At 42.7% G+C, this 27,844-nt stretch overlaps 1 protein-coding gene across 1 annotated transcript in view; it reads right to left on the bottom strand.

Moving 5' to 3' along the window:
* Positions 1–27,844, bottom strand: part of ABCA12 (ATP binding cassette subfamily A member 12) — a 142,762-nt gene that overhangs the window by 101,463 nt on the left and 13,455 nt on the right. Inside the window, exons 3-11 of the mRNA XM_035138968.3 lie at positions 19,371–19,518; positions 18,125–18,213; positions 15,981–16,087; positions 14,280–14,465; positions 10,609–10,787; positions 9,803–9,915; positions 8,368–8,461; positions 2,641–6,639; positions 740–855 (exon numbers count right to left, since the gene is read on the bottom strand). Of these exons, the coding sequence (XP_034994859.1) occupies positions 740–855; positions 2,641–6,639; positions 8,368–8,461; positions 9,803–9,915; positions 10,609–10,787; positions 14,280–14,465; positions 15,981–16,087; positions 18,125–18,213; positions 19,371–19,518 (5,031 nt within the window). The remainder of the gene's footprint in view (positions 1–739; positions 856–2,640; positions 6,640–8,367; positions 8,462–9,802; positions 9,916–10,608; positions 10,788–14,279; positions 14,466–15,980; positions 16,088–18,124; positions 18,214–19,370; positions 19,519–27,844) is intronic.

Genomic DNA, 27,844 nt, shown 5'->3' with positions numbered 1-27,844 from the left:
TGACCATGAAGATGCAACTATCATTATCTTCACCATCACCATGTAGAAATGCAGGTAGGGGAGGATGATATTGAGCAGCCACCCCTAAAATCAAGACTGTGGCTTTTGCAGCTCCTCTTGGTAAAAACAAAAATGGAAATACTATCACTCCCCTCCCTCCCTCTCTGCACACATACCCTGTTTCTCATATTTTAAGACATACCCATAAAATAAGCCATAGCAGGATTTTTAAGCATTCAAGGAATATAAGCCATACCCCGAAAATAAGACATAGTGATAGGCGCAGCAACAATGCCGGCCGCGGCAGGAGGAGGAGGAGGAAAAAAATAAGACATCCCTTGAAAATAAGCCATAGTGTTTTTTTTTTGAGGAAAAAATAAATATAAGATGTGTCTTATAATATGAGAAACACGGTACATAAATGCATACATGAATGAACATACATTGACTTCATCTTATGGATCACAGCTAGTCCAAGGCTGCGCATACACACCATACATTTAAAGCACATTCCTTCCCCCCCCCAAAGAATCCTGGGAACTGTAGCTTATTAAAGGTACTGGGAATTCTAGTTCTGTGGGGGTAACCTACTGTTTCCAGAATCCTTACAGAGGATAATCAGCTTTGAATGTATGGTGTGTACACAGGCAGCCATGGCACATTCATACATAAAAGTGTTCAGGCAAAGGGAAGCTTCAAAAGCGAATAAATTGTATGCCACTATCAACATATACATTACCTGAAAATTCACTTTCCAGCCTTTCAGAGACATTCAGTACACAAGTCAAGTATGATCTGAAGACATTATTGGGGGACATGTGTAAGAAGACGTTTTCAAATTCTGAAAACAGAAACCTAGAACAAAAACAAAAAAACAAGAAAGGAATGTTCCGGCTTCTTAAGTTTTCCATAACGAACATTACATAATGGTGTGAAACAGCTCAGCTGAATTTTACATGAGGGTAGTAATTTTTTTTAAACAACACTGCCCATAGTAGCTTTCCTAGTTTCCAAATGAGATAGCAGAGTTCAACTTTCTTGAGTAAAACAAATTTAGAGATACACCATCTGGGATAGTAGCTGCAATTAAACAGATTTCTCTGTATGACACTTCATTTATTATGTTACTTGCAGCCTGTCTAAACTTCATAGATTTAAGAGACATCACCAGCTTCAGTAAGATCCTCCCTGGCCCTTCCAAGTGTAAGTCTTAGGCTAGGAGGCTGGAAGCAGGAGACAGGCTAACTAAAAACCCATTGAGCCAATCCAAATGCAATCCAAAGCAAGTTTGCTCATGTATGAGCCTCATTGAATTCAATGGGACTTTCCCTCTAGAAAGTGTGTTTAGGATTGCAGCTTTAAGTACACAATTAGGGCATCAGGCAACAATTCTGAACTTGCTTACTGAGAAGGAAGTCCCACAGTAAAAAATAATCGCACCCCACATCAAATGGGGGTGCCTTTTGTGTGGTTGCGCACAGCCCCCCTGATCCCATGCTTGTGCTGGGGAGGTTGCCGATTTTCTCCTTCTGGTGCAATTGCCCCCATGCCCCCAGAAAGACTGCTCTGAAGGAACCCATAAGCTTCCAGTCTTGTTTTTTCTTTTCCTTTTTTTGCAATTCAGTAAAAAGGGAGAGTCATGCTTTAAGTTCATTGTGTGGTCTTTGGATTCAAGACGTTGTTTTTATCCCATGCTTAAATACGAAAGCATGTATCATGTCCGGGCCAGGATCTATTGCCGCTGGAGGCAAAGCCTGTCACCTCTGTCACGACCACCTCCATGGCTGCCGCCCATGGCAGATGAGGCAGCGGGGGGCCCACACAGGAGGAGTCCGTGATGGTGCAATGGTGGCAAGTGGTGTGCAACTTGGGCTCAGATTTGCCACCTTACCTTGCCTCATCGGTGGGCCAGCCTTGCTATTTATCTATCTTCACTTAAAATGACATTAGAGAAATCCAAGACCCACCTAGTCAGGGCCGGTGCGTCCATTTAGGCAGACTAGGCAGTCACCTAGGGCGCGTAAATGGAAGGGGCGCTGGCCAGCCTGCCCCGCAAAACCCCCGTGCCACTGCCGCCCTTCCCACGGTGCTCGCTCGCGCTCCTCCCGCCTATGGAGGGGACGCTGTGAGCTCCTCAGCGGCTGCAGCAAGTGAGTGGCGTCAGCGCCCATAGCTGAAGCCTTCAGCTATGGGTGCTGCTGTTGCCACCGCCGCTCTCTCGCTGCAGCCGCTGAGGAGCTCACAGCGCCCCCTCCATAGGCGGGAGGACGCTGAGCTCTCCTTTTGGCTTGCGCTCCTCCCGCCTATGGAGGGGACGCAGGGGCGTCAGCGGCATTGTGCGTGGGGCATGATGCATGCGTCATGACACATGTGTCGGGGGGCGCCAGAAGGTGATTTTGCCTAGGGCGCAAAAAGCCCTAGCACCGGCCCTGCACCTAGTGCAACATTCTGTTCTCAAAGTGGCCAGTTGGATGCCTATGGGAAGCTTGCAAGCAGGAGCTGAGTGCCACAGCGCTCTCCCTATTTGGCAATTCCCTGATATTTAGAGGCACCCCACCCCTATTTGAGAACAAAGTTGAATAATCTCTGAACTGTTGAATTCAACAACAGATTGCTACAATTATGAAACTGACCACTTACCGTCCAATCAAATTGCTCGGAGGCAGTGTTTGCACCAATTCATTCTGAAGCAGTATTCTGTTTAGAAGCTTTTCAGTGGTCATGACAGAAGGGTGTGCAACATGGTCAGGTTGATATTCCAGATTGGTTCTGTCTTGAAGAAATTGTGGATTCACACCTGCTCTTAGCTCCTTCAGTAAATTCAAAAACGTAACATTTTTAAAAACACTGGCATCAGGTACTTCATTGTCAACCAGAACTCTTTCCACTAGTTTCAAGCCACGCTTCACATACTCAGCCTCCGTAATGTTCCACTTGAAAAACATGTTCCAGATATGAGAAAAAGTCTTCCATCCAGATTGACTGTGGACATCTTCCCTGGCAATCTGTAGCACTTCATTTATGGCAGCATTTGAAGGAAGGCTATCCTGCAATAGCTTCACTGACAATTTATTCCAATCAGCTAAGCTGTCTGTGAGATTTTGTGTATAAAATTCTGCTTCATTGGCAAAGAAAAACAGGACGAGATTCAAAGGGTCATAGTTGACTGTATTATTTGTATCACTAAGAACAAGGATTGGGCAAGTTGATTCATTTGGGGGCAGCTCGTTAGAGATGATTGCTAGAGTTTTATGAATGTCCCTTATCCAAGGATGCTTAAAATTGAAGAGAATGTCCATTTTTGAAAGCATGCTTGAAGAAAACTGTAAGGATTTGATGATGCATAACAATGCACTTGACAAATATTCACTATTGTTTTTGTAAAGTCTTGCTAATTCCGGAGTCTGCTTTAAGTTGCTTATTGAGTCCTGGAACAATTCAGTAAATGTTTGATTGGGCATTGTTCTATTTTCAAAGTCCCTGGAAGTAAAAGGTAGTTTGCAATGACTTTGTTTCAAGGACTCGGGGATAGTGGCATTATTAAACAACATCTGAAGTATTGCGTGAATTGCATCTTGGACACTGCAGTTATGTGGCCTTCCAGCTCTATGGTTCCCAATATCTAAGAAAAGACTCAGAGATAAATGCAAGGCATCTATTATCTTTGCTTCTGCTAAAGTACTAAGCTCTAACAAAAACTCATTAAATTCTTTTTGAAAGATAAAGTGGGAGAAACGATACACTGCAGCAATTTTTCCTTTAGCAGTTTCTTCTTCCAATCTGCTGTCAGAAAGCATTATTGTCCCTTGCCTCAGTATGTCATATACCCTTTGGAGGCCTTTATTGCCATCATAGACCAACTGAGGATTTGCGTCTAATTGGCTGGTGTTAAATTGGTGTTCAAAAGCTTTCTGTAAAAACAGATTCCTGAGGACCACATTGATTACTTCTGAGATGTTGCTGCTTGGTGAGTCTTCCTCAGCATACTTCTGTGTAAGGTGGGATAAGTGTCTAGACAGTTCCTCCAGTTCTACACTGAAAAGAGTATCAGAACCATTATCCTGTGAGTATAAATTTGTGGTATTTTGGATTTTCTGCATTATTCCCGAAAGGTACGCCATTAAGGGGGCGTTATGTCTCATGCTCACATTTGCTGTAAAATGATACTTATTCAAAAGTGCTAAGAAGTACTCCCAAATGTTTTTTGTGCTTTTAGATCTAAGCAGAACATCTGAAAACTGCAATGGAGCTTCCGGTGCTGCATTAAAGTCCTGCTGCACATCCTCAGGAAACAGTGGATTTGCCATAGACATCACCTTTTGGATATCTTCCCATATTGTTGCTAATTTAAAACTGGTCTCATTTAAAAACAGCTGATTCCAAATCATTCTACTTAAGTTTAATGCCTTCTTGGTTTCTTTCCAGTGAGGGTTCATATAGAAAAGGCTTTGAGCAAGAACATCAACAGGTGGGGACGAATTATTAAAAAGTCTTTCTAAATGAGCTTTGAAATCTATGTTAGAGGTTTCACTTAGGAATAATTTTAATGAACCAAGCACGTCTTCTAAATAGGAAGCTTTCATCTGCCAACTTAAGGTCTCGAGGGGCAGATGAGTTTCTGTTTTATTAGGCGCTAGTCCTGTGCCAACAAGAAGTAGAGCTTTTCTGGTCATGTCCAACAGTCGAAAATACTGGTTTGCATTTGTCACATTCTGATTGGAGCTCAACATTTTTGCAACTTCACTCAATACCTTTGATAAGTTCTTCCATTTTGATTGACTTGCATCATTTTTGCTCACTTTTAACATCTTTGATACAGTGTCATTCTTATAGGGCTCATTTTGTAACAAAATGAAAAATGCAAGGGCTTGTGGTACGCTGCCAGATAAATTTTGTGCACGAGGTTCTGTTTCATTCAGAATAAAAGGGCTTAAAATGTGCAAAGCAGAAGGTCCATTTATAATGTCCATAAGCCATGGTGCTCGGCAGGTCAGATTACTCTGGTGGAATTCATTAGAGATGGCTGTTAGACTTCTATGCATCTTTTGTATCCAGAGATTCTTGTAGCTTTGGAAATAGTTCAATTTGTAGAGAAACTCTGATGAAACTTGCAATGAGTTGATGAAGCACTGAAATTCATCTGAAAAGTATTTCCATTGGTCTTTGTGGAGAGTTTGGAAAGTTGGCATCATTTTTAAATTTCTTATCGCAAGCTGAAACAACTCAGTAAATGTATGCTGGTGGGCTGTTTTGTTTTCCAAGTCTGTGGAGGCAAAGAGGAAATGGCAGCTGCTTCCTCTTAAGGCATCCAGTAGCGTGGCATTATTTAACAACACTTTAAGAACAATGTGATGAACATCCTTGACAGTACAGTTCTGTAGTCTTCCACTACCCTGATTATCTTCCCTTAGAAAAGGGGTCAATGTTAAATACAAAAGATCCTGTACTCTTCCTTCTCCTAAAGAATCATGCTGTGCTGAAGTCCTATACAACTTCTGCAAAAGTAACTTGCGTGAAAAACTGAAGAGGGTATCCAATTTTTTTATACTAGATGATTCTGTCAGCCTAGGATCAGAAAGTATATCTTTCCCTTCCTTGAATATTTGGAACAATCTCTGGACAGTTTCATTGCTGGCATCCTTCAGTGGATTGACAGGAATTAATTCATGGGTGTACCTTTCCTCCAAGTCTTCTAGCACATCTAGAGTTTTCAGAGCAGCATCTAAAAACATTGAGACATTTGTCTCCTCACTGTATTCTTTCATTAAATGGTTCACAAATTTGGTCAGCTGCCCAAGCTCCTTTTTCAAAGGAAGGCCAGAGCCATTGTGGTGAACATGAAGATTGTTGTGCAATATGTCTAGAACCTGCCCATAGGCAACGATATCTGTATCGCTCAATTTTGCAGACCTGAGTTTTTCTGTAATACGCCAATAATGATTGAATTCATTCCAATGAGATTCGCCAACGAAATTTTGAATGTCCTGCATCTTGTCAATAATGAAGGATAGCACTAAGTAATTATGACTTTTGTGAACATTTCCAATAGTGTTTAAGATTTTCTGGAGTGTCAAGAACTTCTCAGGAAAGTTGTTAATAGTAGCAGGTTTAAACAGAAAATCTGAAATCAATGATGGCACATCTCGGACTGATGCTAAGTACCTTCTAAGGTTTTCAGGCATATAAAATAATTTGTGAGAATTTATCGTTTTAATGGTTTGCCATATCTTTGTGGCCATAATCTTAGTCTTATTTAAAAATGTTTGCTTCCAAATGTTTCTAAACTTGGGAACATTCTGACTTTCTTTCAAGTGAGCCATTACATCAAACAAGTGCAGCCTATTAAAGTCGTTTTGAAGCAGGAGAGAAGTGAAGTTGTTGATTTGGTTGATTTCTCTCCTATTAAGTGCACCTCTTAATTTACTGTCTCTGTCAGCCTCCATTTGCCACTGAAGGATATCAGTCAAGTTCACTCTTCTGTTATTCTCATATTGCTTGAATAGGTTGTTCAGTTCAGCAGTGCTAAATTTCTCTGGTAAAACTTCAAAAAGATGTAGAGACTTCTTAATGGTTTCCAAATCCTTTGAGAGATTACGCATTTTGAAGTCTTCACCAGCAAAATCTGGGGGTAATATTTTTCTGAAATGAAAACAAAAATACAAATTCAAATGAAATCAAACATTTATTTATTACAGTAAGTTTATATACCTCCCTTCATCCAAAGATCACAGGGCAGTTTACAACATCAAACACACAAAACCCCCACAAAATACATAACATAATAACAAAAAGACAATAATGCCCCCTCATGCTAGAACATGGCAGAATAAACCTGTTAGTCTTTATGCCATGATAAATGTGTAATTCTTTAAAATTCAATAAACAATGTGTTGTTTCTGCTTGAAGATACTCTCATCAGTTTCTGAATGATGCCACATTTCTAGGCATGCATATAATAACAAATCCCCATTCATAAAAAACAGAAGCAAAAGGTTCTGATTCCTACCCCTCTGCTGCATTGAAGGAAGAGAGGTAGGGCCCAATATTTGTGCTTAAACCATAGTTTTGTGCTACATTCGAGAATAACCAATGTGTCATGGATTCTGTCACCGTGGCTGAAATCCTATACACAGTTAGCTGGGAGTAAGCCCGCAAAACACTGTGGGCAGAATTCAACATCAAGCTCTTTCAATTGTTCTGTCTACACAAGGGCGTCTTATCCATAGAGGCTAGTGGTGCGGGGCGCAAGGGTGCCAAATTCTGGAGGGTGCCTGGGAAGAGGAAGAGGCTGGACGCGGCGCCTCCCAGCATCAGCTCGCCTTCCTTGCCCACCTCCGCCATGCCGCCCTTGCCAAAGCAGCGCCACGCCCGGAGCCTCCGTGGCCACCATGGCATGAAGTGGCCAGCTGAGCCGGGAGGCGCTGCATCCAGTTGCTGCCTCTTCCCTGTCAGAGGAGCCGCCCTCCAGCCACTGCCCACCCCCTGCAGCCCCACGGGGAGCACCGTCCTCACTAAAAAAAGGTTGACAACTCTGGGAAATAGGGGGGGCACAGAGGGAGCTTTGCACCACGGTGCCGGATATGCTTAAGATGGCCCTGTGTCTACACAAGCATTTCAGTGTGGTGTAGTGGTTAAGAGCGGTAGACTCGTAATCTGGGAAGCCGGGTTCGCGTCTCTGCTCCTCCACATGCAGCTGCTGGGTGACCTTGGGCTAGTCACACTTCTCTGAAGTCTCTCAGCCCCACCCACCTCACAGGGTGTCTGTTGTGGGGGAGGAGGGGGAAGGAGATTGTTAGCCGCTTTGAGACTCCTTCGGGTAGTGATAAAGCGGGATATCAAATCCAAACTCTTCTTCTTCTTCAGTGTGCTAGGTGGAACAAGCCCCTCTCCTCCCTTTGTGTACTATTCTGGGAATACACACACACACACACACACACACACACACACACACACACACACACACACACGAAAGCCAATTTTGAGGGACAGGGGCATGCCGAAAGAGGAGAGGAAGGAAAGCCCTATTGCACAAACTGAAATCCTTGTTCAAGGCTTCCATTTATGGAGCTGGTTAGTTAAATCCCGGCCAAGGTGACTTACTTCTGAGGAATCATGCATAAGATCACACTCTTAATACTACAAATTCTCAGGGATACATTCCCCCCCCCTAAAATTCACAGTGTGTTATGGGTTTAATAGACCAGCTTTGCCCCAACAATACAGGAGATGCTGGTTAAATGTTCATATGATCTAGTGAAAGCAATACAGGTTTCGCAAAGCATCCTTCCCACTGCCGCCCAGAATAAAACTTCACATTAGCAAAAACCTAACTTTCACCCCATAAATAATTTATTACTCTAATCTCACCTCACAATGTCTTTCATTTGAGTCATTAAACTTGGGTTGTTTTTCCAGTAAAGAGAGAGCTGACAAATGTCATTCATTGCTGAGCTGTTATTATCTACAAAATAAAAACAAACAAGATAAATCCACAATTTGAGTTGCTGCCTTTCAGCTTTAATTGGGATGATAGACAAGCATTGCATTTGAAGGAACTTCACATTTTAGCTGTTCAATTGTACTCTTATTTTATATGGTGTCATATCTCCTTTCTCCTTTACTTTGGTTGTCTCCAGATGGCCAGTATTTTGCAAGAGAGATTAAACTGCATACTGGGAATTTAGGTTTACACAATTAAAATGGAGTAAAATGTTCTGGCACAATAAATCCACTTTCAAAAACCAAAGTTAGGAAAATAACATGGAGAGTGGTATAAACAATTGATTAACAGGAGATGTTTAACAATGGGACAAGCAAATGAAGAAGATTCCCCACAAGTGCTCAATAAAACTGGAAATGTAACCTCCAAGTGTGAGCAAATAGGGATGAATGCTCAAAGAACAAGCTGTCTGGAGGACTCCTTTAACAGTGACACTAGCCAAAACGCTGTCTGTACCACTGTTGACTTCTGCTTAGCTGACATTTGTGTTTTCTGCAGCATAAGTCTAGGGTTCCATTCCATGTTACGTGGTGATCGCAAACACAATATTAATTCCAAACATAGGCTTCTTAATTTATTCCAAAAATAAGAGGTTAGAGGTCAGTGGTGGAGTATGCACTCTGGTGCATACTCCCAGGTTTTCCCATTAAATGATGTCAGGTAGCAAGACTGTGTTGTTTTAGTTCCAAACTCTAATGGCTGCCAGTATGCTTCCAGGTTCAGTTCAAGATGCCAGGGTTTACCTACAAAGCTCCATCATATCCTGGGTCCCACATATCTCAGAACCCTTTCGCTTCTATTGACTCGTGTCTGCTTCATCTTCCTCTCAAGATCTGCTTCAAACTTCATACTTTGTGTGAAGTAAAAATTGTGTGGCACCTTACAGAACTAGGCTCAGGGGACTGAGTTCAATGCGATTTAATGAACTCTGGGTTAAATCATTGATGTGCCAAAGATGGCATGTGTCAGGAGGAGCTGAGAAGAGACCCTGTTCCTGGCTAACAAACTATGCTCTGTTAAGCCAGAAACGTTACATACAAACCACCCCAGTATTTCTAATGACTATTAATCTTTCCACATATCAGAACAAACACATCAACAAGGCCTTGAATAACGTATGAAAAAGTTGCTTCTATTTTCTGTTGGCAGTAAGCATTTCATTGTTTTGTGCATCTTACTGTCTGTTAAAAACTGAAGCAAAAAAAAAAATGTATGATGTAACAAGTATGGATGTGCAAGAGCTTAAACCTGTCCATCAATATTACTTAGATGCCTGATAACGAGATAACCAAGCAGCCTCACCTTGCTTTGAGCAGTTCAAGGCCTGCAGCAGACCACTAATCATGTTCTGTATGGCTTGCAGTCCATTGTCACTTGCAACTAGTGGAGAATCCTTTTCCACAGCCATAATAATTCTTTGTAAACAGGGGAAATAAAGCAATAGAAACACAGAATGAGCATATTATAGAGCATCAAACAGCAATAGCTAGGTAGTGTAAGGGAAGAAATTGCACAATGTCTAGGGCATTTTAGGAAAACAAAATGGCAAGAATCAGGAGGGAAGCAGCCTATTCCCTAAGTAGTAACAAATGGAGATAAAGCGGAGGATGAAAATGAATACAATGAAGTCTATGAATTCCGAATATTCAGGGTTTCCCTCCCTAAGACACTTCTACGTGGCAATCATCACTGCCCCATTGGTTTGTTTGTTTTGCTTTAATTTTTTGCATTTTCAGTTATAAACATTCATTTGTTTCACTGTGTTAATCTATTAGCTCCTTTGATATAACAATTGATAATACAATGTTGTATTAGATGTTGTTGTATCATCCCTGCCCCATTTGAACGCTATTTGTTTTTATTTCTTTGCAAAACTTTCTGTATCACCAAGAACAATAAAAATCACATTAATCGAACAAGCACTACAGATGAAGTCCATGTACACAGCCTAGACCTTCAAATCCACTACTGAGCCACTGAAATCTCATGCTTTCCTTTCATAACGCCTCCCTTTATAACCGTCAGTGGAAGCTACCACTTCATCACTGTCAGCGAAATACCAGGCAGAGCTATTATGTTTTTGGTGTATAGCTTGCCTTTTCTTTTACCTGCTTGTGTTCTGAAGGGCAGCAATCATATCCTTCATAGCACTGACACCTTGAGTGATATCTGGGGCCATCAGGAGGATGCGCCATAGAGAAGTTTCATTTTGTACTTGGGAGATGAGCGATAAGAACGAAACTGTTTCCTTGACAAAAGCCACCTGGTACTGAGAATCTTGCTGCAACTTAAAACAAAAGTGAAACTTTTAAAAGGAAAAGATAGGTAGATAGATCAGTTCACAAGACCCCAGTTCTCACCAGTTCTCATCAGTTCTCATATAAATCATAGCTTGCTCACAATGGAGGGAGAGAAGCAACTTCAAACTGGCAGCTCTGTGGGGAAAGTATGTGTGTGATACCATACTTAGTGCAGCTGTCCTGCCTACTAGTCACTTCTTTGACTTCAGCACTTGTCATTCTAGATATCTTTTTAAAACTAGGCAGGAGAGAAGAAGCCTGCAAGATTAAGAATGAGCTGGCTGAGTCTGGATGAAAAATGTCCTACAGAGCATTTGATGTTCTAATGAAACAGTAGATTAAGGATAGCATCCCACCCACAAAAGTGCACCTGGTTGCCCCATTGATTTCAGCAACTGTGGGCAAGACGGTGGCCTAAGATAAGTAAAACAGGTCACAGCATGGCCTAAATGGATTTAGAAATTTCTCCTTTGCTATATCATGCCTACAAAAACACGTGAAGTGTGCATTAACCAAAGAAAGGTGCTTCGGGTTTATCACCAAACTATTCTTTAAACTTCCCCTTTTCCTGATTGCTGTTCCTTCTGCCCAGAACTTACTCCCAGATCACCTACATAGTGCTGGCCCACTTCCATACTTACTTCAAGTCACTCTTTAAAAAAACCTTTCCTGAGTAGCTTTTGGCTTAACCCCTTAGTCCTCATACCGTAAAGACAAGTGATGAACTGAATACACATTCTTCCTCTTTGTCTATATCTTTTCTCCTTCCTTTTGCATATAAATTTTGAATTATAAATTCCTCAGCTCAGGGACACACCTTTCTGGGGTTTTTTATTACTATTCTGTAAAAGTATTGTACTTTTGAAAAACATATTTCAAACCATACTACTACTAGTAGTAAAAACATTAATTTGGCCTGGTTGAAAATTTAAATGTCTCCATTCTAAGCCTCAAGAAAGCCCAGCTATATACGGGGTGTGGAGGTTTGCTTCAGTTGCTGGTGCTGCTGTGAGTTGAGAACTACAGACCTGCAGGAACCTGTTCCATGACTAGGAGATCTTGTGACCTTGCCCTACCAGTTGCAAAACCTCCCAGATAGGAAGAGGAAACGGTGATACAGGCTTGGGCTCCCAGATAGTATTGAAGTATGCCAAAGGCCTGTACTGTACTAGCCCTAGAGCATCAGGTGGAATAAGGTGCTCCTTTATACGGTGATGCCCTTATAAAACAGGATTAGCAACAAGGAAAGCAGAAAGCAACTTATGGAAAATCAAATTTCAAAAACCTAATCTGGTGATTCCAAAAAGAGGTTCCTTTGAACTCAATTCAAGGGAGGGAACATATAGCTGACCACTGCATGCACTTGCAGCAGGAATTCACTATTGTCTGCAGCTTCTTAATGACTTGTATATTAAATATACAAGCAGTGAAACAGATGGCTATAGAAGTGTTACATGTGTTAGTGTATGTGCATATATGGTGCACAGGTATTTTTTCCTATATGGAAGTGATGTCTGCATTAATACTATTAACTGAAAGGGATGCTTTTATCACCTGTGATTGAGTGCACATGGAATTTTGCCTTCAATCAGGGCCTTCATTCCTTTTAAAGTTTGCTACTATGTCCACACAAAGACATGGTCTAAGGCAAAGAGGTGTTGTAGCTTTAAGAAGTAACATGGTGAAGTGACAGAGGCCATGCTTTGAATGCATGATGTGCCAGGTTTGATCCTTGGATATATCCAGCCTCATATAACCAAAATGCGTAACTCTAATTAATGCATGAAGGGGTTAAGACCATAGAGTAAGCTGACCTGCCAGGCTTAGCTAAGTTATATCCCCTCATCATGGTAGGAAGGGACACCAAACTCTTTGCTCTTTTTCCTTTCCATCATGTGAACTGTGGTACCTCGGTTTTCAAGTGTCTCGGAAGCCGAACATTTCGGAACCCCAACGCCGAAAACCCAGAAGTAATTGCTTCCATTTTGAAACGTGTCTCGGAAGTCGAAGAATTTCCTGACAGTAAGAGTGGTTTGGCAGTGGAATTTGCTGCCAAGGAGTGCGGTGGAGTCTCCTTCTTTGGAGGTCTTTAAGCGGAGGCTTGAGGGCCATATGTCAGGAATGCTTTGATGGTGTTTCCTGCTTGGCAGGGGTTGGACTGGATGGCCCTTGTGGTCTCTTCCAACTCTATGATTCTATGATTCTATGAATGGCTTCTGCTTCATTTTTTTTCTTTTTTCTCCATTGACTTTGCTAACTGCCCTTTGCGCCTCAGTTGTCGAATGTTTTGGAAGTTGAACGGTCTTCCGGAACAGATTACGTTTGACAACCGAGCCACCACTGTAAACGTTTTTTAACTTACCAAACATGTGGTCTCTTGCTATGCTAAGGGAAGTGGAGAACTTTGGAAGCAATTTAGAAGGGGATATTTCAAAGGTCAAACAGCCTATATTTCAATGCTTTACTTTGCTGCATGCCTTGTGATTTTAAATCTCTGCTGGGCTCTCTCACTTGCCCACTACTTGCCCCAAATCTAGGCACCCAGTGAATTCTCATTTTATTTCACCATATTCTATTTTTCCTTTTACCAAACCAATATACGTTTCCACTTCAGAAGTTCTTGGCAACTAGAGCTGATGAAGACCCTTCCCCTGAGACATTGGAGAACTGCTACCAATTGGGGTAGACAACACCTGATTAGACAGTATAAGACCATTTTATGGGTGAATAATGCTTGCTCATTTCTCAATGATTCTGGGTCTTTCCCTCAAATCCCTGTTGAATTGTCCCTTTAGAACTCTTTGTAACCAGGGCCAAACTAGAAAGGGCAGCAGTAAACATATTTGTCGAAATTCAGATCTGCTCTGATCATGCATAAAAGTGGGTGTGGGGACCCAAGCTTAAGAGATGCGGAGGTATGCGGGTAGATGGAGCTGAGCTCTCCCTGTACCTACTTCTCATCTTCTCACAGGTCAGTTATGAAACCTATGGACTCGTGTCTTTGTTGGACTCCCTTCAGCCCCATCTATCATGGCCAATGGTCAAGGATGGAGGGAAATGTAATCTAATCAGCTGAGAATTAAAATATCCATGATATAAACTATGTATAAGCTACAGGAAGTCACACAAAGGAGAAGGTTTAGAACTTCCTGCCCATGCAATCGTTTTGCTCTTAAAAACAGTCTCCACAACTCCCCTCTTTTTTGCCCTTGACCCAGGAGAGATCAGCCTGCCTATTTTCCAACAATCAAAGCTAAAGTCTGATATTCCATCCCTGCTTCTTCCTGACATTCATTTCCAGCTATTGCAGCTCATGAAGCACAAAGAAATTGAAATGTCTCTTTCGCAAAACTGCCAACTGTTATGCTGAGAGCACAATGTGAAAAGCCACTCTGATAAGGGAAGAGCAGGAACTTTTCCTCTAAGCAATTTGATTGGGGTTATTATTTAGCAGACAAAAAAATGAGTTGGATACTCACTTTAGGAATCTGACTTCTGAATTCCTGAAAAAAGGACTCTACAAGGGACAAGTTGGTGAAGCAAAATGTTTGATAGATGTTTGTTCCAAAGATTTCCCAAAGGAGATTCTGTGATGATGCATCAGTTGCCATGACTTCACAAATACCAGCTTTAAGATTTCCTGCAGAAGACTTGTGCATCTGCATCTATAAAATAAATTCCCGTACAAGAAGAACTGAAAATGAGTTTGTTGTTTCGATGTTTCATCAAATAGTGAACAGCTACAATTGTTGGCGCAAAGGTTAGAAAATCACAATTATTACACCCACAAGGCTAGCAAAAGGGCTCAGGGCACCAGAACTTGTAAGAAATCTAAATTGGGATGGTGAACACCACTACCCCACCCCCCATACTTCCCAGTAAAGGCATATGGAGCACTGCCTGTCCCACTGCCACGCCTACAAGGGACTATAGATTGTCTGCACATGCACACACTCAGGGATGCACATTTCTCTCTTAGATGTCATGTTCTATTTGGAAACTAGGAAGTATGTAAAGTATGAAGCTGCTACTAGCCTGAAACCCAGGCTCTTCTCAGAATGGACACTGAGATCCAGCACCGAAGGCCTTCTGGTGGTTCCCACACTGCGAGAAGTGAGGCTACAGGGAACCCACCCTGGAAGGGGAACCCACCCTGTGGAATACCCTCCCATCAGATGTCAAGGAGATGAGTAACCCTTAGGAGACATCTGAAGGCAGCCCTGTATAGGAAAGCTTTTGAAGGTTTGATGTTTTTCAGTGTTTTTATATATGCTGGAAGCCACCCAGAGTGGCTGGGGCAACTCAGTCAGGTGGGCGGGGTACAAATATATTATTATTATTATTATTATTATTATTATTATTATTATTATTATTATTTTAAATAAATTTTTATTAAGGGTTTTCTTGGTTTACAAGGATATGTGCAATGTCTCTCTTAGCATTTTTACATATCAGTTTCATTTGTTGAGACATTGGTGAGGGGAGGGGAAGGAAAGTAGATGGGGGAGGGTGGAGTGGGGTGACAATGTTTCTATTTTGCTTAATAGGTGTGGGGGGGGTTCTGTCAGCGTCGCTCGTGCAGGTTCTCTACTGTTCACTTGTTTTCTTTTGATGGTGAGAGATGTTGGGGTTGGTCTAGGATATGGTTGTTCCTTTGTGGTTGGCTGTGGTAGTCTTTGTTTTGTGTGTGAGTGGGGTGGGGTGGGTGAGTGTTTTGGGTCAGGTTAACCATATTGATTTGTATGCTGTTGGTGGAGTTTTGTCATTGTCTTGTTGGGCTGTGTATGTGATAAACAAATATATTATTATTATTATTATTATTATTATTATTATTATTATTATTATTATTATTATTATTAGATGGACTGTGGCTTGTTTTTCCCTGGTGTGGCGGCAGCTGCGGCAGCAACAATGGAGAAACGGAGCGTATTTTAACTATGGATTCATATGAAAGGTGAAACAAGCCATTGTCAAATCACATTCAATTGTACATCTATTTATACCAGATCTCTGTGGAACAATCTAAAATAAGATCTGTTGCTATTTGAACACACTGAGATAGCAGTTTTGGAAACCTGAAACATGCTTGCATTTTCTTATTCAAATAAACCCACACACTAATACTACGTAACAAAGTGATATTCCAAAGGTGATCTCATTTAAGTGAATATAGAAATTACCTCTCCCAGACTAAGAATCTTGTTGAGCAAGTTAATTCTGGCATGGCTGGCTGATGAGGAAATATTTTCAGCAATGCTTCTCAGATGGACTGTTGAATCAATTAGCCCTGCAATGATTTTTTAAAACACAAATTTCAAATGCTGAATTTGCCAAAGAATGTGAGTTCATGACTCCTCCTATGTAAGGTAAACGGTGCCTCTGTTTGGCATGGATAAATGTAGCTGTCATAATCCGTTCCGCCAAGCAGCAATAACTGGTAAGGCAGTTTGTGGTGCGAAACCAGTAGTAACCAGTTTGTTTTGGGAGAATCATGTTCTTGCCTTTGAATAGGGGAGCTGATCTACACCATGCCATCATACAATTGCACCACTATCTACACCATGCAATCATAAAATTGCTAGCTAGCCAAACAGTCATCCCCTGCTGATTTCAGAAGCCTGAATCCAGGTAATTATCCAGCCAACAACCACACACTTGCACTTCCTTCCCAATGCTTCAAAGTAAAGGTAGGATTTCCCCTCCCATCGCAGACACCCCGACTTGCAGTTTCCCCCAAGGAACACCTTCACGTCACGAGCCATGCACAAAGATTCTAAAACAACTCCCATTCACTTAAGGGGGTTTCTTCTTCAGCAGAACTTCCTTTCTCCCTTAATGCTATTTTAAGCAAGCCTGTTATCTATCCAATTACAAACTGGACTACGGGAGCCACAAATTTTTATGGCTCAGAAAATTGATTTTCTGCCTTTGTCTTAGTCCTGAGAAATTTCACTTTCGATTTGGCTCCCTAACCAGCCAATGAGGATACATGAAGAGAAGGAAGGGTACTTTAGTTTTAAGAAATAGTGTCTTGTTGTTGTTTAGTCATTTAGTCATATCCGACTCTTCATGACCCCATGGACCATAGCACGCCAGGCACTCCTGTCTTGCACTGCCTCCCGCAGTTTGGTGAAACTCATGTTCGTAGCTTCAAGAACACTGTCCAACCATCTCGTCCTCTGTCGTCCCCTTCTCCTTGTGCCCTCAATCTTTCCCAACACCAGGGTCTTTTCCAGGGAGTCTTCTCTTCTCATGATGTGGCCTTAGTATTGGAGCCTCAGCTTCAAGATCTGTCCTTCCAGTGAGCACTCAGGGCTCATTAGCTGTCTGCATCATATCTAGACACGTAATTTAGGCCTAGCATAGATATTATTATTATTCCCAGATTAATTTTTTTCCTGCCAGAGCCTCTGAATCCTTCAGTTTTGCTCAAACGTCTGTGCCATCCCCAACACCTACATCTTCTTTCTCCCACAGGAACACCATAATCCACTTCGCCCCAAGAAAGTGCCATGGAGGAACGCAGCTGCTGTTACTCAGCAATTTTTCCTTCCGGGACCATATAACACTGGTCCTGAAAGACCTGCATTGGCTTCCAGTACATTTATGAGCACAATTCAAAGTGTTGGTGCTGACCTTTAAAGGTGACCTTTAATGGCCACCCCCATTGTTCAGCCCAAACACTGAGGTCCAGCTCCGAGGGCCTTCTGGCAGTTCCCTCACTGCAAGAAGAGAGCTTACAGGGAACCAGGCAGAGGGCCTTCGCGGTGGTGGCACCCACCCTGTGAAACACCCTCCCATGGAATGAGCAAGCAGGGCCAAAGTTGTTTGAGCTATTTCTAAGCAAATTCCCTGAAATCTGCACTTCCGACATGGGTTGCCATACGTCTGAACATTGTTTCCAACGGCCGAATCCTGACAATGCCTGGGAAATTCCAGACGTATGTCAACCCTAATATAAAGGCACATAGTTGTAACTATTCTCAATAGTTTTATCTAATAAAGCACAATCATATCAATGACCTCCTCAGAATCAAGTCCTACTGAGCTTTTTGGAGCTCGCGGGACATGAGACTGCACACATATCTGGGAACAAGTCCCACTGAACCTCTGCATATACCTGCATATAGGCTTCTGCTGTTACTAAGATATCCTCAGCTGCTTAAAATAATTGCTTACTCACTCAAGTACCCATAGAAAACAAAGCAATTGTTTTAATAAAACTCGCCTGGGGCCTTCTTCAAACACTTCCCCATGGTTATAACTTTTATCTGCAGCTAAGAGAGGAAGTTTGCTAAACTCTTAATAGAATCAAATAACCTACCCAATGAACCATTCTCGCTTTTGGGAACATCAGCACTCTGGGATGATGGATGGCTGTCCTTCTCTGGGTTAGCTGACCTTCTCCATTTTCTGATAAGGAAAAAGGAGTGAGAAGAATTCTGCATCATCACTTATAGTTACCCTCTTCACTGAAGCTCCTTGCATTAAGCCACTCAGGCCAAGTTCTTCCCACCAAAATGTGAATTTCTTTATAAAGCACTCCCTTTATTTCAAGCAATGGGTTGATGTTTTGTTTAGGTCTAGGACCATTCTGGAACCAATCTTGATGTTATTTCCATTACGGACAAGCTATTTGCTTTCCCCCCTGGTGGTCTTTCTCATAGGGTAAGGCAAAAAGGGGATAAGGCCAGATCCAAGACTGCAGTTCCATCGCAATTCTGCAACAGTATAGCAGAAGCACCCAGTACAGTGGTGCCTCGCTAGACGAAATTAATTCATTCCACTGGTCTTTTCTTATAGCGAAAAATTCATCTAGCGAATCCCATAGGAATGCACTGAATTTTTTTGAATTTTTTTTTGCCCATAGGAGCGCATTAATTGAATTTCAATGCATTCCTATGGGAAACCGCGATTCGCTAGACGAATTTTTCATAAAACGCATTCGTCTAGCGAGGCAACCTCCGCTCGAAAAATCCTTTCGTTAAGCAGAAATTTCGTTAAGCAGGGAATTCGTTAAGCGAGGCACCACTGTATGTTGCTGGTGCAACAGTTCAAGCCAGCGCAAATGGCAGCGCTTAACTGAGACAAATGCTGGTAGAAGTGAGCATGATGAAAGGAAGACTGGGAACAACACAAGTCTAACCACAACCTTAATGACAATATACAGAGCCCCTGCAACCACAAGGAACCAGCAGAAGCCCAAAAATGTGCTAACCAAGACCCACCACGAGCATGCAGCCTCCAGAAGGCTGCTATGAGAGAATCCAGCTCTCTCTAACTCTAAAATATTTGCAACTTCTGGGCTAAAATCTTGAGTTTGGAGGTCAGTTTGGGAGGTTTTTCATTCACAATTAACTCTCCTATCATATTTCCTCACCTTTCTCTTTCAAGACATTATGAGGATTTCTCATGAATCCTATCTAAGTTAATCAAGGACAACCACGTGATGGTCCACCCCTCCCTTTGCTGTACACAGACAAGGAGTTTTCCCACCTGCCTTGACCCCACCCTCCATAAGAAGAGAACTTGGCCCCCTTCTTATGCAACAAGAGGACTTACTCCCTTACCTGTTTATGGGTGATACACCGTTCAATTTGGGTAGCAGGTCTTCGGGTGTATATGGTGTGCTTTTGCACCTGGCATCTGAACTACAAAGCACAGTTTGAAGAAATGGGAAGAAACCGGCACTGGGAAGGTTCCGGGGGGCGAGATAACCTGGAAAGTAGGCAAGAAATAGGCATAAATCGGTATGGCTTGGTGGTATGCATGAGAATCAGTGAAAAATTACACTCCATTCTTTATTATTAAAAGTTTCTGATAATGAAGAGAAATAAAACAGAACCACACATAGATTGGAAATGAAGGTTTTGACAGAAAATCTAAGTACAAAGAAGAATGTTATTTATTTCCAGCGGCCAACTGGAAGGGCATAAGTAAACAAAGCCTTGTGCAGATGGCCAACCAGATCAAGAGGGTCACACTCAGATCATTCTAGAAACCTTTATAATATATCTTTGCTCAGAGTCACACTTCCCAACCCTGTTCTCCATGCATTCAAGGCTCCATTTGGAGAGAGTCCTGCAGCTTGGGACCCCCTGTGCATGATCTAGAGCCTGTTTTATACAGAGTACAGAAGAAGTACCCAGCTCCAGGATGAACAAAATAAATCAAGGAAGACTGGAAGAGGCAAGAGTGGATATAGCCACTCTGATCATGCTATAAACCTTTATAACATATCTTTGCTCATAGTCCTGCCAGACCTGCCCCTTGCCTTGCTAACCTCTTTGCACCTGGCCTAGAAGAGCGAGGCCCTGACAAAAACTGATGCTGCTGAAAAGGCCAGAGGTCACCTTCGCTGTGAGTCCGGCAGGACCTGCTTCTCGGGATACCTAGAGATACTTGGTGTGAGGTATTGTTTTGGGTTTTTTTGTTGAGGTCAAGATTTAATTTTGGAGATGCTTAATTTTGTTGTTTTTGGTATTTTAAAGATTCATTATTCTTAGCCCTTATTATGACTTATGTGGGAATCGCTTAATTGTATTGCATACCTATTGAAATGTAATTTATTGGCTATTAAAACTTTTGTTATGTTTTTGTAATGATGTAAATCTTTTCATGTTGTAAGCCGCCCAGAGCTTGGTTTAGCTGTGGAAAGGCAGCATACAAATAAACAATGATGATTATGATTAAGTGCAATGGACTGGTGAGCATTTGGCATTCTGTTTCCCAGGTTGCTTTATCCTTGCCTGGTTTTCTGGATGCAATGCACCAAGGTTTCCCCTCACTTATGAACTCTAATATAACCTAGTGTAAAAGCTGACTAAATGGTGCACAGAAAAAGTATTCACCCAAAGTCATTAAAATCTGTGACTTTATCGTTGATATTTTTAAATGAGTTAGTCCCAATCACATGTGTGGTGGTATGATTTAAAGTGCATATCCGGTATGTGCTGAACCAACCTCCTCTTATTCACCTCTCTCCTGCAGTCTGTCCTCAGCCAGATCACTTTTGGTACTGGAATCTGACTGGGAGCATTGGCAGATTTAGGGCAGTGCAGGTGGTTCCCCCACAAAGGACACCAAGACGAGGAGGCACACAATAATATATTTATATAGGGTACCTACTGAGAAGATCCATTAAAAGCAACTGTACCAAAATGAATTATTTTAAAATTAGACTTATTTCTGAGAGTTGCCAAATTTTGTCTTCACTCAGGATGCCATAGTACCAAAGTCTGTCGCTGCTGGGGGGAAAGCAGTAAGGAAGGGATGAGTTCACACACAGCTTACTGCCATTCCCTTTTTGAATTTTAGATCATACCCTCAATTGAGGAAAGCTCATGTGTAAATATTCAGGTCTGCTGAGAGTGTTATAATGGGTCCCACTACAGACCAGAATGAAAGTTCAGGCAGCTCAGTTTCAAAGTTCTAAGAACAACTTGATTGTTTCTGTCAGACAGACTCAATATGGTACAACTGAGAATAAGGCTTCTCTATTTGCACCAAAAATCATGTGCATGTTCAGAGTATAAATACAACTTCATACTATAAGGATCTGCCCCTTGCCCCACCCCTTTGCAGTATTTCTTCAGCCAATCAGAACATGGTGTCTCACTTATTAATTTAAAGCTGCAAAGCCCTTTGCCTACTCCACAAGGTGGTGCTGTAGAACTATTTTTGCATCTGTTACCTACTCAAACACACCTGGAACATCACTTTCCATCTTGCTTTGGTCAAAGGGAATTTCCAACCAGTTAAAAACAACAGGTGTTTGGCTTGTGCACAACAAGAAATTTGCATACTATTTTTGAACTAAGCTGAAGAGATGTAGGTCAAATGGAGGTTTGCACTAAAATGGAGTTTTAGATGTTTTATAGCCTTTGATCAAAAGGTCAGGGGTGGTCAGATGCCACAAGAGCACATTTAGTTTAGCCTAATTGGCATGGTGTGGAGAAAAGCTTTTCTCCCTTGTCATACTGGAACTCATGAACACCCAACAAAGCTGAATATTGGAAGGTTCAGGACCAGAATAAACTCCACCTTTGTTGCATGTAGTTGAATCTGCTTCCACAAGAGGAAGCGATGGCCACCAGTTGCATGGCTTTAAAAGCATCTGGCGCAGCTACAACATATCTCTCCCATATCAGTCTCTACAGCCACAACAGGCGCTGTAATTCTCCAATAGTTTGACTTCACCCCTGAAGGCACACTCCTCCATTATTTCCAAAGATAGACAGGTGCCAACAAGATAAATTCATGGAGCAAAAGGCTATCAATGTCCACCAGCCACAATGACCATGTTCTGCCTCCACTATAGGCCAGGCTATAGGCCTCTGAATGCCAGTTGCCGGGAATCCCAAATGGAGAGGTTCTGCTTGCGTGTTTCTCATAGCCATCTGTCTGGCCACTGTGAGAACAGGATGTTGGCCTCTTCTAGCAGGATTCTTCTTACGACCCTTGAGACTGCAGTCAGAAACGACTTGTTTACTCCTCCACAGTCCTTTATATTAATAAAGGAGGGGACTGTGGTGTGTTAACTCTGCTTTAGAGTTGAAAATTACAAAGGAAGTCTACCTATTAATTAATGAGTGACAGAGCCCAGCCCTAATCCCAAGCACAAAAGGCTTTTGTAGGTTAAAATTAGCACACTGAATTGTGCTTGGAGATGCACAAGCTTTAGGCCTCTGCTGTTCTGTAACTGCACAGCTATTCAGTGGCATAGCATGGGTTGCCAGCGTCTGGGACCTCGTGGGGTGGGAGGGAGGAGAAAGGATGGAAATGACATGTGCATGCAACTGCCTAATGGCATCCACGTCACACAGGAGATCTTAGTGGCAGAGATAAGAAAAGAGAAGTTGATATGTTGTCTATGGAGGTCACTTCCTGGTTCTCATGGAGAAGCTGTTTTCAACGGACCCCAGTGACAGAAGCACATGCCTGCATTAAGGCAGCACCGAGGGTTGAAATTTTGCACCCCTAACCATTTTGCACCCAGGTCAACGACCCCTATGCCCCCCTTTGCTACACCACTGCAGCTATTCAAGCACACACAGAATCCCTCAAACCACCTGTTGACCCACCCCCTACTTTACAAATGTGGAGCTGAGATATCCCACATTTAAGGGCGAAACTCATCTTGGTCACTAGCAATGGAAAACATGGCAACAGACAATATGTTGTAGGTTCCGTCTAAGACTGAAAGCGCCATTGTTTGGGGCTAGCCTTCCTTTAGCTGGTGTCCTCCAAGCAATTTATATTAGCTCTGCTCAGCATGGCCATTGGCCAGTGGTCAGGAATAATGGGAACTAGAATCCAAACACCTGAGAGCATCAGGCTGGACAACTCTGCTTTAGGAGGATAACACACTTTGGTAACACTAGCTATGGTTTTCTTCAGAGTTATTGATCACAAATGTTTGTTTTTAAAGGGTATTTTTTTATCATTATTAGAATTGATTTTGATTTTTAAAGGATTCTTCATCTTCCCAACATTAAGCAAGCAAGAGGCCAACAGGCTTTCTTGTTTACTGTTTATACTGATTATCACTAGGGAGTATGTTCCTGATTAGATCTTTCTTTCCAAGCACCAGAAATGCTTCTCCCTCCTTGCCACCATAGCGCTTGAACTGCGTTTCTGCCCACACCACCCAGATCAATTCAGGTTCCAAGTCACACTCAAATTTCTTCACCGATATCTGTGATGCTGTGGAAGAAGCTGAGACCTACATTCCCCCCCCCCCACTGCACCTCACACCCAGCGCTTCCTTCTGTGCAAAGTTTTTCATGTATCCCAGAAAGTCAGGCGCTCTTGCTTAGAGGTTGAGAGAAACAATGCCTCAAAATTGCTGCTTCACTCCTCCATTCTGGTACTTCTAATAATAAAAGTACCATTCTGGTACTTTTCTAATAATTTGTATTTTCTATCATCTAGTAAAGTATTAAAACTGGCTGTCAACTGAGGTTGAAAATAAAATTAGTGGAACTGAGCCTTCAAACACATCCTGTTCTTGGTCCTGAAAATCTTAATCTTTAAGCATGTTTCCTAAACCCTTTATCTTCACAATGAGGCTTAGGGTCTAGTGCTCACTGAGACAGTAAATCTGCCTCTAGGCTGTACTATTTTAGAATACAGGTGGACACAGGTGCACACAGAAAACTAAAATGTCAAGGAGAAGGGTTATGGTAGCATAGGCTTCTTCTTAACATTGTAGTCTTCTTCTTTTTTAATTTTTAATTTATGCATTTTCACAAACTTAATATACACATCTTACATTTTCATTCTCTAATTTCTTATCAAAAGACTTCCACCTCCATCTCTCCATGGTTATTTATTTATTCTCCCACCCCACCCCCCGCTTATCCTTTTTATGCCACCCAATTAATTCTATATATTTGCTGTAGTGTTTTTCTCTGCTGTTCATATTTCTAACCCGGACACGGTTAGCTGACCGGACACAGGTTAGAGCTCAATGTCGAGCCTACCAAGTGGCGGTAGCGGCGGTGAAGACTTTCTTCACCGCCTCTATTGCATCTGCAGAAAACAGCAACAGGGGGCTCTTTCAGGTGGTTCACAATTTAGTGGAACCACCTGCTCCATCGGGGCCCAGCACAGGCCACATGATCTCCTGCAATGATTTTGCAAAGTTTTTTGCAGATAAAGTCACTCAAATTCGGGAAGAGGTAGACTCCACCATGGGAGCAGGGCCGGGGCGAGGGAGTGCTAGAGTCCTGTCTAGTCAAGTTGTGTGGGATCAATTCCAATCTGTTACCTCCGAAGATGTGGACAGGCTGCTTGGACGAGTGAAACCAACCACCTGTCTCCTTGATCCTTGCCCATCCTGGCTTTTAAAAGCTAGCCGGGAAGGGTTGGGCGATGGGCTTCGTGGGATGGTGAATGCTTCTCTCTATGAGGGAGCATTCCCAGACCCTCTGAAAGAGGCAGTTATTAAACCGCTTCTTAAAAAAACATCTTTAGATGCAGCCAATATGGCCAACTATTGCCCAGTCTCAAATCTTCCATTCTTTGGCAAGGTGATTGAGCAAGTGGTTGCTGAACAACTCCAGGCACGCCTGGAAGAAGCGGACCATTTGGATCCCTTCCAGTCAGGATTCAGGCCTCATTATGGGACTGAAACTGCCTTGATTGCACTGGTCTATGATCTCCAGTGGGCTAGGTACAAAGGTGAGAGCTGTTTCCTAGTTCTGCCGGATCTCTCAGCGGCTTTTGACACCATCGACCATAACATCCTTCTAGACCGTCTAGAGGGGTTGGGAGCTGGGGGCACTGTCATACAGTGGTTCCGCTCCTTCCTCCTGGGCTGTGTTCAGAAAGTGGGGGGGAGTGTTCAGACCGCTGGGCTCTCACTTGTGGGGTGCCTCATGGTTCTGTCCTCTCCCCCATGCTTTTTAACATCTACATGCAGCTGCTGGGAGACATCATCAGGGGATTTGGGCTGGGTCTTCATCAGTATGTGGATGATACCCAGCTCTACCTCTCAGAACCAGTGAAGGTGGTGAAGGTCCTATGTGAGTGTCTGGAGGTGGTTGGAGGATGGATGGTTGCTAACAGATTGAGGTTGAATCCTGACAAGACAGAAGTACTGTTTGTGGGGGACAGGAGGCAGGCAGGTGTGGAGGACTCCCTGGTCCTGAATGGGGTAACTGTGTCCCTGAAGGACCAGGTGCGCAGCCTGAGAGTCATTTTGGACTCACAGCTGTCCATGGAGGAGCAGGTCAATTCTGTGTCCAGGGCAGCTGTTTATCAGCTCCATCTGGTACGCAGGCTGAGACCCTACCTGCCCGCAAACTGTCTCACCAGAGTGGTGCATGCTCTAGTTATCTCTCGCTTGGACTGCTCTAGTTATCTCTCGCTTGGACTGCAATGTGCTCTATGTGGGGCTACCTTTGAAGGTGACCTGGAAACTACAACTAATCCAGAATGCGGCAGCTAGACTGGTGACTGGGAGCGGCCGTTGAGACCACATAACTTGAAAAGATCTTGAAAAATCTACATTGGCTCCCAGTACGTTTCCGAGCACATTTCAAAGTGTTGGTGCTGAGCTTTAAAGCCCTAAACAGCCTCGGTCCAGTATACCTGAAGGAGCGTCTCCACCCCCATCATTCTGCCCGGACACTGAGGTCCAGCGCCTAGGGCCTTCTTGCGGTTCCATCACTGCGAGAAGCAAAGCTACAGGGAACCAGGCAGAGGGCCTTCTCAGTAGTGGCACCTGCCCTGTGGAACGCCCTCCCACCAGATGTCAAAGATAAGAACAACTACCAGACTTTTAGAGGACATCTGAAGGCAGCCCCATTTAGGGAAGCTTTTAATGTTTAATAGATTATTGTATTTTAATATTCTGTTGGAAGCCGCCCAGAGTGGCTGGGGAAACCCAGCCAGATGGGCGGGGTATAAAAAAATTATTATTATAATTATTATTATTATTATTTGGAAATTTACTCTTTACTGTATCTCTTTAAATACATGGTAGTTTTCTATGTGTAGACCTGTAAGCTGGTATAGCCTAGGCACAGATTTACTTCTTCATAAAGAGCAAGGTCTTTGTATTGCATTACATAGCATTCAGACTGCTGTTGTGGCAGAGTTTACCAAATAGTGATATGCAGTTTAAAATGCCATTGTTGATCATATTCTTTATTTATTGCAAGAAGAGGCATCAGCTTAAGGAAATACATTGTGCATTTTAATGGTTGTCCACTGGAATGTTACTGCTTTTGCCCACAGAAGTCGGGAGCAAAATACAATGTGCAAAGCAGCTCTAGAAGACAAGGTTCAATATGGTGGAAATGTGTTGACAGGGCACTGTATAGTTAGGAGAATGAAATGCAAGTCCTAAGCACAGCTGCAAATCAAGTTAGTAGGAAGATGCTTTGATTCACGACACTATTTTATGTGTGAATGTTGCAAGGGAAGCATATTACTCTGTCACTTGTAGAATGTATATAAAATACACATTGACTCCAAAATCTCCATTTAGATGGTGTGGGAGGGGCAGTACACCAAGCTGAGGGTTAGTTGCCTGAAGCAAAAAATCAGCAGGTGCGACCTGGCTATCTTCTGCAAGCATAGACAACATGAATGACTCTGGCCCTCTAGGTAAGAGGTGTGGGATCTCCAAAATATGTAGATGCCTTCTTGGTTCATAGTACAACCTATTTGAGTTTGTTTTGGGGAGGACAAGGAGGCTGGTCATGTCTAGAAACATTAGGAATACTGCAGTTGCAGTTTCCAAGGTAATCCTCTACTTTACTGATTGGAGATCTGCTGAGCTGGGTTGTTGGTTACGAATGTCTAGCAAACAGTGGAAATTGAGAGAGGAGTGTTATTGGTTGCTGCTGAGATAAAATGACTAAGTCGTGCTCAGGTGAGGAGCAAATGGAAGTAAGGGTACGGGCATGAGAAGCCACCAACTGAAACACCAGCACACACATGGCAAACCACCACCACCCTTCCAAAAATGTTCTAATGAGCTTCCACATTAGTGGTTACCGTAGATATACAATGACTATTTCTCCTGATTGGATCCCCACAGTAAGGCGTAATCTGAATTAAACATACAAAAAGTGTAGTGCAGAATGGCATTTTGGTGACAACACCATTTGGTCACTGCAAGAAAAGCTTGTGTGCATGAGCAGCACTGATTCCACAACATCCCAAGTATGCATTGCTTCCCCCCCCCTCCTCCAGGGAGCAAAGCAGCTGGGAAGGGTTTTTAGCAGACAAATGTCCAATGGAAAAGGATTAAGTAGCTCCTCTCCCTGCCCCATCAAATTTAGACACTCGCCATGGTGCAGTTATACTACCCCCAGTTTATTATTTTAAGATTACCCAGCCCTCCATCTCTGGTAAGCAAAGACATGAAGTCCACAGTCCAATTCTTTCTAATAAGATGGGAAAATTTCACTCTACATAACCATCTTCCTCTGCTCCAGAAGATGTCAAACCTGTCATGGCTGTGATTAGCTGGAAATTGCCAGACTATCGTGGGTTCTGAGCCCTTAAAGATGAACTGTAGCCATGCAGT

This window comes from Zootoca vivipara, chromosome 1, assembly GCF_965207765.1.
Source record: "Zootoca vivipara chromosome 1, rZooViv2.hap1.1, whole genome shotgun sequence".
In the NCBI taxonomy this organism is placed as follows: Eukaryota; Metazoa; Chordata; class Lepidosauria; order Squamata; family Lacertidae; genus Zootoca; species Zootoca vivipara.
Note: the sequence above shows the minus strand (reverse complement) of the source record. Positions and strands in the feature narration are given on the sequence as shown.